General features: G+C 40.0%; 1 protein-coding gene across 1 annotated transcript in view; it reads right to left on the bottom strand.

The window, feature by feature from the left end:
- Positions 1-14,609, bottom strand: part of gpr139 (G protein-coupled receptor 139) — a 65,880-nt gene extending 51,271 nt beyond the window's left edge. Inside the window, exon 1 of the mRNA XM_068056768.1 lies at positions 14,483-14,609. Within this exon, the coding sequence (XP_067912869.1) occupies positions 14,483-14,609 (127 nt within the window). The remainder of the gene's footprint in view (positions 1-14,482) is intronic.
- Positions 14,610-14,882: the final 273 nt, after the last annotated feature.

Raw genomic sequence — 14,882 nt, 5'->3', positions numbered from 1 at the left:
AGAATCCTAGAGGAAGAAAATGTGTTGAAATGGCAACAAGGTTTGGAGAGAGAATTCCATAGCTTAGGGCCTGGACAGCTGAAGGCACAGCCACTAGTGGTGGGGCGAAGGAAGCGTGGGTGCACAAGAGGCCAGAGGTGGAGGAATGTAGAGTTCTCTGAGGTTGTCGGGCTGCAGGAAGTCATGGGGAGTGGTGAGGCCATGCTGGGATTTGAACATGAGGAATGAGAATGAGGATTTTAAGTTCAAAGTGTTGGTGGACCAGGAACCAAAGTAGGTCAGCATACACAGGGGTGATTGGTGAACCATTAAGGTCAGAGTATTTGACTTAAGCTGTTTTAGTTAGCTATATTCAGAATAACACTTGCTGAGCTAGGTCTAATTATGCGTACTGTTGACCTTTGTCTGCTGATTGATCAATAATCTGCCTTTCAATAATCCAACTAGTGAGTATTCCACCTCTCCATTCGAATTTGTTGGAAAAAGAAAAGACATGAATCATAGTCTTCCTGAGAAATTATGACTGCATGGAGCCCCAAACACCCATATATATATATATATAAAAGCAGTGCATAGGACAGTATGGGAGGAGAAAAGGTCACTTACATCATCATGCTAATTCTGTTCAATGGGTACAATTTGCATTCTTACCCTAATTTAGTTAATTAATGAGAAAGATGGCCACACAAAGAGTGGAAAAGCATTCTCCAAATCTTCCCTGAGCCCCAAATGTGACGTGATGACAACCTTTAAACCTGACCAGTTCCATTCTGCATGTGACAGTTCCATCACTCCTGCAGGTCTGGAGCCATTGCATTCCATAGTTTATGATCATCTATGTGTATGGTTATCCTCACACACTTCAATCGTTTTCTAAAACAGATATTTATCAAATTCTTTTTTAAACAAAATCATTAATCAACATGTATTGCTTTTAATGTGGATTAGTTCTACACATCTTTTACCATACAGGAAAAAAACAAATGCCTTCTCTCTTGTGGTCTCTTTTAAGGTTTGCCAATTTTACATTCATTCTCTTCAGCAATGCAATCAAAGTTTAACTTAAATAACCTGCTTCCATCTGCATTAGCTAAACCTTTTAGCATTTAAAGACTTCAATCATACCTTTTAAGCTTTGACCTTTTGTTCTCATCCCTGGCACCCCCCTTTGCTTTCTCTCAGTGTATCTAATCATTTATTCATGTCCTGGTATTGCCTTGTATACTTATTGTAGTTTATTTGTAATTATATTTTTGCAGCTGTGTTATTTTATGTATGAATAATAATTTCCTTAAAAGACACCTGAATTATGTCTTCCCTCAATCTTTCTTTCAATGAAAAAGAATTCAATTCTGTGAGCTCATTGTGATAGTTTAGACATATAAATTATTTTGTGTGGTACTAATTTAGGAACACTTACCATGCCAAATATAATTCCTTCCTTTGTTATTTTAACATAGGTGTCAACAGGTTAATGCCTCCACTGAAATACCACAGGAATGAATTTCATCAAAACACATTCATATCTTAGTGCCTTGTGAGGCAATTCAAGGCCCATTACTTTTAAGTCCCAGAATCATTGCAATTTTTTTCTTACCTGAACCATTCATACCTTTTACAATAAGGTGCATGATCAAATTGCATAGAATGTTCTAAATATGGCTTGATCAATAATATGGCTTGATATATAACTTAATCAAAATTCCTGCAAGATGCATTTGGTACACTTAGTTCAGGAGATTGGTCTCGCACTGGAAACCACATGGTCGGTAGCGCGCCTGCAATGCTCATTGAAAATTGGGCCTTAGTTCTCATTTACATAATGCTGGCGAGCTGTGGATGCTGATTGGGCATCCCGATGCAACTCACTGGTCAGGGCCCCTGAAAATTCATTCAGGTGCAATACAATATGGCGGGGGGGGTGGATTGTGGGGAGGCACATGGGGCAGTCGGGTGAATGTGGGCCAGCCACGGTCACTGTATTAATGTGGAGGCAGAAGGAGCACCCCTGCTCCTCCTAGTTCCATATTAAAGTAAGTAAAAAGACAAAAACTTACCTGTTCTTCAGCAGTCCCTGTAAGAATTGCTGGTTAGGTTGGTGTAGATCCAGAAAAAAACAGATTATGTGCATTTTTTCTGCATTTGGCAGTGAGCTCTTAAAACAGCCATTAGCCCCAATTAGTAAATTTATAAGAGACCATCTAGGGATTGAATCCGAGGCATTCCTAAGTCATTGGTTGCCAATTTGCCAGCTGGTGCACTTCTAAGGGGTCTCACCCTCTTAGTCTTGTTTATAAAATCCCAATTTCAAATTAATTATTGATAACCAAGTCAACTTTTTCCCATTTTAATAATCTTTCCTCATTTGTGCAGGAAACATGAAAATTATGTGTACAACGTATATTATCTGCATTCAATCAACATTAAAATCCATCTACCTTTTCTTAGCCCATTCACTTCAGTTTTACAACGTTCTTTGAATTCTTTCAGCGACCTTACACTAGTCACCTGGCCCTGCTGCATATATTATCACTAGGAAGGTTTATAATGTGTGTATGTCTCAGAAATGCATTCTGTATCTTACTCACGATTACTGCATATAGGAAACTGCAGAACTCCATCTAACAGTTCCTCTCAGACAAAGCAAACCAAGTTATCATTATGACTGAATTTCTATTGTTACGCCAATCTTCAATTTAGTTAATTAATTTACTATTAATTTCAAGTGCTTTTATCTTTAAAATTCACAAAGATGGAGATTTAGAAAGCACCTTCTGAAAGTCCAAGTTAAATTATACGCTAGATAGAGAGGTCTCATCTGTTAATAACTAGAGTCATAAAGAGATACAGCACTGAAACAAGCCCTTTGACCCAATGAGTCTGCACCAATCATCAATTTATACTAATCCTACATTAATCCCATTTTTCCCTCTCACATCCCCACCTTCCTCAATTCTCCTACCACCTACCTACACTAGAGACAATTTTTTTTTTTACACTGGCCAATTTACCCATCAACCCACAAGTCTTTAGCATGTGGGAGGAAACCTGCACAGTCACAGGGAGAACTTGCAAACTCTGCACAGACAGTACCCAGAACGCTAAAGCTGTGAAGCTGCAGTGCTAGGCACTGCACCACTGTGCTGCCCTAAACTACTTAAACAAACTTCAGTATTCTTTTACAGCCTACTGCAACAAAAACAGCACTGACTGCCCATGGCACCTTTCATAACCTCAGACCATCCCAAAGTGCTTTACAGCCAAAGAAGTATGTTTGAAGTGTAGTCATTGTTGTAATGTAGGAAACACGGCAGCCAATTTGTGCACAGCAAGCTCCCACAAACAGGTGATAATGCCCAGGTAATTTTTTTTTAATCATGTAGGTTGAGTGATTAATATTGGCCAAGACATTGGGAAAAACTACCCTGCTCTTCTTTGAAAACATGCTGTGGTGTCCTTCACATCCACTTGAAAGGGAAGGCAGGGCCTTGGTTTAACATCTCATCGGGAAGACAGCACCTCTGACATTGCAGCAGTCCTTCAGTAGTGCCTTACTTTTTAAATGATAACATCCAGTAAAATGCTTGTGCACATTTTCCCCAATATCTGTATTAAACTAATCTGTCTATGTAAAATTATTTTTTAAACCAGTCGATCTCCTGTGGCGCTGCACACAGGAAGCCAAGACCAAATGCTGGGTAGAGGTGAAATAAGAGTTAGAAGGCATGGATAAGTGGACTGGGAGAAAGCAGGCATAATTTATCATACATTTTATCCTTATTTTTGACTTGATACTATAGTTAAGTTGCAAAACTTATGGTAATTTTGGAACCGGTTAAGTAGAGGTACAAACTGAGGAGATGGGAGACGTTAGTCGAGAAATTGGGCTCGTTAGCGCCTGTTTTTGTGTGTGGTGAGTACCCATAGTGCTCTAAAATAGTGTTCACAGTGGGCTCACTCTTGTGGGGAAAATCACACTAGATATTCAGAGATATTCAGAGGGCGGCACAACGGTTAGCACTGCAGCCTCACAGCTCCAGCAACCCAGATTCGGTTCTGGATACTGTCTGTGTGGAGTTTGCAAGTTCTCCCTGTGACTGCGTGGGTTTCCACTGGGTGCTCTGGTTTCCTCCCACAGCCAAAGACTTGTAGGTTGATAGGTAAATTGGCCATTGTAAATTGCCCCTAGTTGTGGGTAGGTGGTAGGAGAAGGGTGGGGATGTGGTAGGGAATATGGGATTTATGTAGGATTAGTATAAATTGTTGGTTGGCACAGACTCGGTGGGCCGAAGGGCCTGTTTCAGTGCTGTATCTCTCTATAACTAGACCTGCATCCTGGTTTACACAGTACAAAAGATGGGCATTTAAACCTAATGGGGAATTATGTATTTTTTTATCCTTTCAAGGGATGTGGGCATCACTGGCGAGGCCAATATTTGTTGCCCATCCCTAATTACTCTTGAGAAGGTGGTGGTGAGCTGCCTTCTTGAACCACTGCAGTGCATGTGGTATAGGAACACCCACAGTGCTGTTAGGGAGGGTGTTCCAGGAGTTTGATCCAACGACAGTGAAGGAATGGTAATATAGTTCTAAATGATTGCGTTTCCTGCCCTTAGGAATTGCTTATACCGTGAAGCTTCTGTTCCAATGACATTTTAGTTGAAGGTACCACTAAAAGGAGTATCCTGGCCTAAAGGGCTTGTGGTTGCAGTTTTTCCTTTTCTGCCTGTTGGGGAAAAATGTACATGATGGTGCCAAAATTCCTGGGAGCTCTACTCTGCCAGTGTTGATGTGGAGTTCTTGTCCATCCTCAACCCAAGATGTAGACCCTGTCCCAAACCCCACGCACCCAGTCATATACATGGCTGGGGCAGGTACTTCAAGCCTGCAACGGGCCACCATCAGCAGCATCCACTCTGAACTGCCAGCCAGCAGGTCAGAGGGGCACCATGCTGCTCCATAGACAGGAGCCTCAGCAAGGCCCCAAAGAAACTGTCTTCACTCTTCTGCTCCCAATGAACCAGGCAGGTCTCTGGGATGGGAGCTGTGTTTACTGTTCTCCAGCAAAGGTTTGATGCCTTTGTTACAGGCTGCCATGGAACTCATGCAGCTGCCAGCTCTAAGCTGTTATGAGGTCTGCTGAGGCCAATGGAGTACATCAAGGGCAGAATTCCCACATAGCCAAGGAGCTCTTCCAGATCCACCCGCTTTGCAGAGAGTGAGCTGAAGATCCGTTCGCTTCCTCTTTTGCTGGAATTTAAAGGGCCACAGAAAATGGAACTGAATCAAATTCAATTGGTACATTGGCCCTTTTGATAGTTCCTCTTTTCAAAAACTATCTAATTTCCTTTTAAAGAATTTATGCACTGCTTCAACAATGATTTGTGCCCTGGAACGGTTTGAATCCTAGTGCTCCAGGAACTTGAACTCTTCCCTCCTACAAAGGCAATAAACCATGGAATTACCTTCATAACCTGTGGCACATTTATTATGCACTGTTTCCAGTCACTTTTAAGTAGTCTTTCCATCTCTTTTTCTGCCTATGATGAGATCACTTTCCAGTTGTCAATGCGCCACAAGAGATAGAGATGATGGGTTGGATTTTATGCAGCCTGTGGGTGTCCTGACGCCAGGCCTAAAAGGTGAGGGGAACCCCATCTTGGCTGTCTGGGGGACCCCCAGCTGCATTTTACAGTGTTTGGGCAATTAACCGCCCGGCACTGGGGTCCCAGTCCCTTTAAGGATGGAGATTCTGCCTCCAAGAGCTGCTGACCAATCAGAAAGCTGGCAGCTCAGCAGTCCCAGCAGCACCACTGGGAGTGGTGGCCACTGCTGGAACTGCAGCAGTCACCAGACCAGGAGCAGCCATGGAGCCTCAGATAGCAGGTAAGTGGGGGCGGGTTCACCGGGGTCAGTCAGACAGGCCCCAGCAATGGGTGGGAAGGCTGGATAGTTGAGGGCAGTGGGGTGGGTGGTGCACAGGGACGGCTGCCATCGGGGCCCTCCGTGGGTCACAGATTGCACATAGAGGAGGGGTCCCCCAACCAACCCAGTTACTGGGCGGTCTCCTCATGTGGCGGACGGCCCCCCACCCCCACCACCGGTAAAATGCCAGTAGTGGTGGGAAGAGGTCCTTAAGTGGCCATTAATTGGCCTACAGGTGGAAAGGCCGCCTGTTGCCTTCCCCATCCCGGACTAAATTCCTTGGCATTGAAAAGGCAACGGGCACTCCAACCGCACTTTCCCTCGCAATTTTATGGCCTCTCCCCACCACCCTGCCTGTCCTTACAGGGCTCATAAAATTCACCCTGATATTTTGGCTGTCTTCTTTTATGTCAAAGGATGAATGAGCAGACACATTTGTGGCACTGGTAATATTCCTGAGATTACTATCTTTGAGGTCCTGATTGTTAAACCAAACGTCTGGAACTCTCTTGACAGAATCCGAATCATATTCCAATTCTAAAATGTGCCATGTCTTCTGGTTGATCTTCTCCCTTTCCAAGAGTTTTTAATCTGCTCCATTATGTCCCTTACCATGGCACCTGGAAGGCAACACACTATTTGGAATTCATGTTTACAGTCACAGGAACAAATGTCTACTTCTCTCACTACTGAATCATTGTGTTCCTACCCTTAACTATCCTCCTTGCTTAACTAGTTGCTTCATGGTGTGTTGCTTGTGAACTTCCTCCTGAGTCACTGTCCTTGTCTACATCATCAGTATCCTGCACCATCCATCAGCCACCTCGTGGACTGTGTCCACCTTAGTCTTTCTACCCCTGTGGATTGTTGCCTTCTCTCTTCTTCCCTTAATCTCCAACTATGTTTCTTCAGCTCAGTAACTTGGAGTGCACATCAGTCCAATGGGAGACATTTCTTTATTTGTGGCTGTCCTGGCCACACAGCTTCTAGAAATTCTCACTCTATGCACATTCCAAATAGGAGAGGTTTCCATTGCCTTGTTATAATAAACCAACTCAAAGGATTGAAGCTTGAATAACTGAAAATAGTTGTGAGCCAACTACACTTCAGTACCAAATTCCTTTTCAGGTGAAACATCCTGTACTCACTCAGCTTGTCTTCCTGCTTCACCAGTCTCTAACAGTTGCCTCTTCCTTGTACTGTCTACTTCAATTCTTTCAAATCAGCTCAGTCCGCAGACACACACTTAGCTGCCACATCTTGCAGATGCAGAAGCACTCTTCTTCAGTGCTGAACTCTTGTTCAAGCCAAACTCACGGCCCTAGCTTCTTTCAACAACAACTGATTGTCAGTTACACTGCATTAACCTCTCACTAGCACAATCGTATTATATATCTACAGGAATCTAATTGATTACTTACTTGGGAATTCATTCAACTCTCTTTGTCATTCCTTCAATTTAAGTTGTGCACAGTTAATTAAATTAACTTTGCAGTTAAATTACTTAATTTTAAAAACCAGCCCACTCCTTGCACTGGCTCAGTTACATCAGCACAGTTACACAACAGGGTTTCAGGTCAAAGGTGCTTCGCTACCCTCTCTCAGCAAAAACTCAGTCAGTCAGGCTGTCACAACTCTTGACTGCGCCCTTTTTGGAGTACTTTGTAAAGCAGTAAAATGAGAACAGTGCTTGTACATATTCCAGGCATATCCTGATTTTGTTTGCTAACCAGATTTTGGCCCATGAACAAAAATTATTCAATAAAGAAATGAAGAAAAGTATATTTTTTAATTAAGAAAATGCAAAAGTCAATAAAACATGCTCCTATTTTTACAGAGCAACAAAAAAAATTAATTGCATTACTCCCTTCTTTCACCACAAGCATTAACACACTCTTTGCCTTTGTCCCAGGACAGTTTTGTTATTTAATCTCTCCTGCCCTCTGCCCTATCACACACCTTCCCTTTTGTTCTCTTCCCCACCGAACCCCCTCCCCCACCCACCCCTTCACTTTCTTAAAACTTAATTCTTTTCTAACCTATGCCAATTCTGATGAAAGGTCACAGACCTGAAATGTTAACTCTGTTTCTCTCTTCACAGATGCTGCCAGACCTGCTGAGTATTTCCAGCACTTTCTGTTTTTATTGCATTACTGCCTGGGTTGTTTCAATATCTTTAAAATGCTTATAGTGGAGTTTTCGGTGGAAGCATCAGTGCTGGAATTTGCCAGAGTCTGACTGAGGTCAGCTCAACAGAGCCATTTAGTTAGTTGTCGAAATCCCACTAGTGACATCCTCCTGGATAAGATAGCAGGTGGTAGATCTGTCAACAGATTGATGGAGCATCATGCTGTTCAGATGGAAATGATCTACTTTCATACCTGTATGCATAGCAGCAAAGTTATTCTGCAGGAGGGGGTCATTCTGTAACGCTTGTGTTATGTTTTGAATGCCCAGAATTAGCAGCAAATGTTACACAATTGTCATCGGATGATATGGGCATCTGCAAGTGTAATACACAACCTAAGTAATTGATATGTCCCTCGTATGTTTGGATCTGAGGGTCCTCTTTTTTTGATGGCTTGCAAACAGCCTGTGCTCAGTTCTCTCAGATGGCAGACTGGAAATCAAAGTATCTTCAATATTTTCTTCATGTTCAGCTCTGTGACGTTGGCTTGCTAGATGTTTCCTAATATGGATTCTTCTGTGTGGGTATAGCATAACAACTGTGATATATTCCATTTTATGTTCAGACAATTAAATACAATCAGCTATGCCTATTAGCAGGACAGCAGACTAGATAAAATGCCTGGATAATTTGGCATAAGTTAATGAAGACACTACATTGCTATGTTAATGTACTTTTTTGTGTTATTACAGTATTAATTTTATGCTGTATATATTATATATATATATATCTTTTTTTGAATTACCTCACTCAGATTTCCATCTCCTTCTTCCTCTTCACGATGAATAGCTGTGCAATTTCCGCTCTGTTGGTGACAACATTTATCTTTTGGCTAGATGCTCCCTTTTGTTAACATGTCTTTAACTATATCTTCATGCGATCTTCTTTCTTGTTGCATACTCCAGGTCATTGTGAAACTTTCTATAATCTCCTGCTTTCCTCTTTAGGACAGAAATATTATTAATATTTTTGCCCAAGTAATTCCCTCACAAGCAGTCCAAGGTCTTTCACCCTGTACCACAATCTCCCTGTGCTAGGTATTTTATTTACAACTTCCCCCTCAGCGGAATCAAGTCATTTGTAAGGGTCAATTAGGTCATTCCTAATTGTTTAGTTGATTAATTTACACAATTAGAGTCTGCATTTGGTTGGTAAATGTGAGTAATCACCCGCAGTAAAATGATACTTGCAAAAAGATTTTTAAAAGTTGCATGCCAGCATTTGCCTTATTTTTTTCACTCAAATACCCTGATGTCTGTCCACTGGAGATCCAGTATGATACAATCAGAATATTCTCATAAACCATGCCTAGTAATGAATACACTAAGCAAAGTGTATTCCTTTCAAGGTTCATTCAAACTACTATTCACTACTCCATCACTTATGCCTATTCTATGATTATTTTGTTAATCATGGAAAAAAGTCCAAGATTTTTTAAATGAAAATCCTTGAGTTAAATTAGGCCACCTTAACATAACCAGTAAAATGCTGAGTTTAATAATTAAATCTAAAATAACAACTTTAAATGAGGAATTTAACTAGAAAATGTGGTATGTGTGTGACCCTCTTCTTTACATAGACAATTATTCAGCCATTGTGAACCATAAATGTTTGATTATTTTGGAAGCAATTTTAATTTAATTAAAAATAGATGTGAGAAATAAAAAAAGTAATGTTTTATCTTTGAATAATTACTGCAGGTTCCTGTGGTGAGTCATTAATTTTGGTTAGTCATTGGATGCAGTTCTGAGCAAAGGCAAGGAGAGTAGCCAATTAAAAGAAAAGAAAATCAGTTTGAGATCACACTTGAGTTCTCATTATTGGTTGGGACCAAGTGACACTTGCAGATGTGACAGAGGTACATGCAATCAGTTGTCTGTCCTCTAGACTGGAGTCCAATCTATAAAAACTGGAGAAAATAATAAATAAAACTGAATTGAAATAACTTTGTTTTCTATTTCCACACATTATTCTTTTCACAACAAGAAGGAGTGTGAGAGCACAATATGATAGGGTTATACTTTCGTTAAATCTGTGGTCAAAAACACTCCCAATTAATTTAATTACTTCAAAGTGGAAACTATTTTCGTGAAAGGGGCAAATACTTACTTTGGAGGATTAGAAAACCAATATTGTCTATGGTGTATTTGATGTCAAGGCTCATAGAACCTTCTCATCCTTTCCCCAGTGGCTATGTACTATTTTGGGACAATTTCAATAACCTTATAGCTGCCTCTTCCCAGTAACAAATAACTAGCAAAGCAAACATAAAAAAAATGCAGATTCTGGAAATTTGAAACAAAAACAGAAAACCCTGGAAATAGTCAGTTGGTCTGGCAGTATCTGTGGAGAGAGAAACAGAGTTACTGTTTCAGATCTATGACCTTTCATCAGAATTGCAAGATGTTAGAGATGAACATCCAAGGAAAGGAGGGGTGGTGAAGTCTGAGAGGAGGGGTAGGGGAGGTAATAAACAAAAGCTGTAGGTCTATGATAGGGTAGATTTCTGGCCTCAACATCAAGTTTAACAATCTTAGATCTTAACCACTGCTACCATCTCCTCTCAGACAGGGGGTTCTGGTAATGGAGGAAGGCTGCACCAGAACCATTGGGAGTGGAAGAGCTGTGGGCTGGTAATTTGAATGGGGATCCCTGAACATTACATGACCGGGAGGATGGTCCACTCTCCTTGGAGTTTACCCAACTTTTTCTGCCACATGGGAGTCTTCTCCTCTTTGCCAGATTTTCTGTGCTTTCCTCGTCCTCCACTATTCTGGTGTAACCATCTACACCTTCTCTGGACCCATGATATGTTTCGATACTTGTCACATTATCACCTTAATTTGCCTTATATCACCATCACTTTTGTCATTTTATCACTTCAGCCCACCACTCTATTCTTTTTGTTCTTCTGTTCTTTTTCTCTGGTTCTACTCTTGAACGAAAGCTGTTTATCTCTAACATCTCCCAGTTCTGATGAAAGATCTTGACCTGAAACTTAACTTTTAAACAGTCTGGGCTGGATTTTAAGAAGCTCTCGATGTCATGATCCATGGTGGGGGGTGGAGGGGCCTGAAGGTGGCTCCGGATGAGGCCCGCCAAGGACCTTGACGCCGGGAGGGCCCGGCCCGATCCTCTCGGCAGCGGCAAGGCGCCGTGGCAGCTTCATCCAGAGCCAACTTTAGGCCCCTTCACCCCGGCATCACGACATCCAGAGCCTCTTAAAATCCAACCCAAAGGTTCTGATCCAGTCAAATGAAAAAAAGTGAATGATTGTTACAGTTTTCAAAAACTGATTGCTGCATTATCAAAGAAGAAATTAATTTAAATCCTGACCAATCTGTATTTTCTAGATATGGATGAAACCCCTTTTTAATGTATATCAAGATAAAGCAGTCTCACACATTTAAAAACATTTGTTGAATATGCTTTTTTGACCTTGAAAAAGCTTTGAAAAGTAATTTTTGTATTTTGATGAGGAGACAGATGTATCTCATCTCATGTAGCTAGGTGCACATCCGCATTTGTTTAAAATATGACTGAAAATACAAAAGTTTCTACCGGAAAAATAACAAGTTCAATTTCACAAATGCTGACTTGGGCCATTTAGACATCAATGTGTTAACCCATCAATGACATATTCTGCACATACCAAAACTTGTTTTTAAATCTAATTTCATTTAAATAATAATTTCATTTTTACCTAATGTGATTGTCCAATAAAAATTAAGATCTCTTCATTGTAATCGGTTTATAGTTAAAAATAAGATCAGTTATATAATCTGACAGGAACTCCAGTCTGTTAGCATTCATGGATTTACCAATCCAGTTAAATTCAAGTAGCTCATTCTGTGATGTTTTAAATTAACAGTAAACGCTCTTGGGTCTTTATAGCGTTTGACCAAATCAAAACAAATTCCAGCTTCAGCTGTTGACAAGTTAGAAGTTACGCTTTATTTCACTGGCTTTCAGGTGAAGTTGTCCTTTAGTGTCCTGTCACCCACAGATGGTTGGGTATAAAAATTATCTTAACAACAATCATTACGTATGTTACTGAGCTTCAGTTGAAAATTTTCTGTTAATTTGGAAGTAAATTTGATTAAAATTCAGAGACAAATGCTGTTGTAAAACTCTGATGGAACCCATACTGATTTGTTTCTGATTTACTCCAAGGGCATTCTTTTAAACACATTAAGGGCAATTTTAAATACCACTGCCTGTCGTAAATGGACCAGTGCCAGTTAAAGTCACAGTGGTGGCCATATTCCTGTTCACTTCCCACCTGTCGTCATATTGCTTGTGGCGTTTTCAAGGCAGTTGAGATGGGAGCTTCAGGAATCCGTGAAAATCAGGGCCTCATGATGTACACAGAACCACAATGCAATTTTAATGCTTACTGGGAGGAGTGTGTACTTTAGTACAATCTGCTCACTAAAACCAGGCAGGCAAGAGGGAGAGTGACATTTTCAGATTATTTTTGTGGGACCATGTGGGCCATCATTACTCTGGACTCTCATCCCCGCTCTTGCACTTGCAATGCTTCACCTGCCTCCCAGGACCTGCTATTTGTCAGCCTGGAGCAAGAAATCTTGGCGCATGTATGTTAATGAGGCACAGCCCTCAAAATGGCCCACGCTTCCCGCCGCAGGTATAGAAGAGAGTCACAGAATAGTACAACATAGAAGGAGGCCATTTGGCCCATCACGTCTGCACCAGCTCTTTTGAAGAGCAATTCCGGTTAGTCCCACTCCTCAGCTCTATGCCTGCATTTTTTTCTCTTTCAAATATTTAACCAATTCCCTTTGAAAGTTACTATTGAATCTGTATCTACCGCCCTATCAGATAGTGAATTCCAAATCTTAACCACTCATTGCATAAAAACATTTTTCCTCATGTTACATCTGGTTCTTTTTCCAATCACCTTAAATCTGTGCCTCCTAGTTCTCGATCCTTCAGCCATTGGGAACAGTTTCTCCTTATTTACTCTATTTAAATCCATCATGATTTTAAACAGCTCCATCGCAACTCCTCTTACTTAACCTTCTCAACTCTAAGGAGAACAATCCCAGTCTCTCCAATCTATCACATTTTGCTGGAGAACTGCCCAGGAGTTAAAATTCCTCCCCACACCACACTGCCCCCCCACTCCACCCCCAATCTATCAATAATGTATTTTTAAGTGTGAATAATATTTTTACCTTCTGAAAAATCAATTAATTGCAACACGGATTTAATTTAATTCATTCTTTTCATTTTTACATTGAACCTCTGACAATATATATTCAATAAGGACAGAAAAGTTTTCCTATAATGATATTCTATATGATGAAATAAACACTTGGGTGACTGTTACGTATTTGAATAATATTAATATAACATTTTAACTTTAGTATTTACCAATGAAAAGGTCAGATGAATTGATTATATCACAGACAAATTGCTGTGATCAGCGAAATGTGTCACAGCTCCCAGCCTCATGGATACTGGAATTATTAAAGCTTTTCTCTGCTATGCTCTGATTGCCACCTATACCATAGATTATTTTATACCTTCTATTACTCATGCATGAAGATGGGGATTTGTACTCCTAATAAACATTGATGCATTTTTTTTTTATTAGTAATATTGTATTCTGTAGCTATATTAAATAAATTGTACATACATAAATATTATTCTCTGTGTCTAATATTTCAAAATGATTAATTACCTATGTACTAATTTCACTATGTTAAATGTCCATTTTGATAGTAGAAATAAAAAAATGCATCAATAAACAGAAATTTAAATCATGATACCTGCAAAGATCATTATATATAAATTGAAGAGGATAATTGCTATGCTTTCTATTAGCTAAAGACATTTTTAAACTTTACAATTTGGAAAGCTCACATTTGGAACTGACGCACTGATATAAGAGAAGGACTTTTAATTTTGAGAGCTCACAAAAGAAAACACTGTGACCTTATAATGCTTCTTCTCCTAATTCATTTTCTTTTAAATTATCCATTCATTAATTGGATTAGCATCAAGTAAAAATAACGTGATTGTTTCCCTAAAGTTTTGCAAATCATTATGTCCCAAATTAACAATTTTTAATTTGAATACACGATGATTGTACATTAAGAAAAATATATTAGATACAAATTGACAAAATATGATCTAGACACAGTTAAGATGTACGAAGACCATGAGATAAACAAATGAGAGTTTTTTGTTATGGGATAAAGGGTTTATCATTCTTTTACCATTTCATTAACTATGACTGACAAAACTACGATTTAAATAAATGTTAAAACAGCAATACAATTTTAAATATGAATGTTCTTTTACACGGCTGCTCTTCTTAGGCAGATAAAAATGTGCACTCACCTGGCAAACCTAAGCACAGAAGAAGACTGTAGTAGATAACACGTACATATCCTAAACCACATCCGTACTGCTCTCCATCATGGGAGAGTAGAGTACTGTCGGTGGTGAAAATATGATTATGCTCCATGGACTTTTCTTGTCAGCTGGCTCAGTCTAAAAGAAGAACATAGACAATGAATGCCGGCACCTTCACTGAGGTTCTGTATCCAGTCTCAACCTCTATCCTTCAACAAATGTTTGTCTCTAGATTCTTCCACCTGCTGCTTGCTGCTAAGCTGGCATAATTAGGAGAAAGTGCAAAGCTTTAACTGCCTTGTTCTTAAGGGAACTGCACTGAAGTGTCATTAAAGTAGGTAAATTAATACATTAAAATTTGATGATGTATAGTCACCTCTATTGG

Source organism: Heterodontus francisci, chromosome 24 (assembly GCF_036365525.1).
Source record: "Heterodontus francisci isolate sHetFra1 chromosome 24, sHetFra1.hap1, whole genome shotgun sequence".
NCBI lineage: Eukaryota > Metazoa > Chordata > Chondrichthyes > Heterodontiformes > Heterodontidae > Heterodontus > Heterodontus francisci.
Note: the sequence above shows the minus strand (reverse complement) of the source record. Positions and strands in the feature narration are given on the sequence as shown.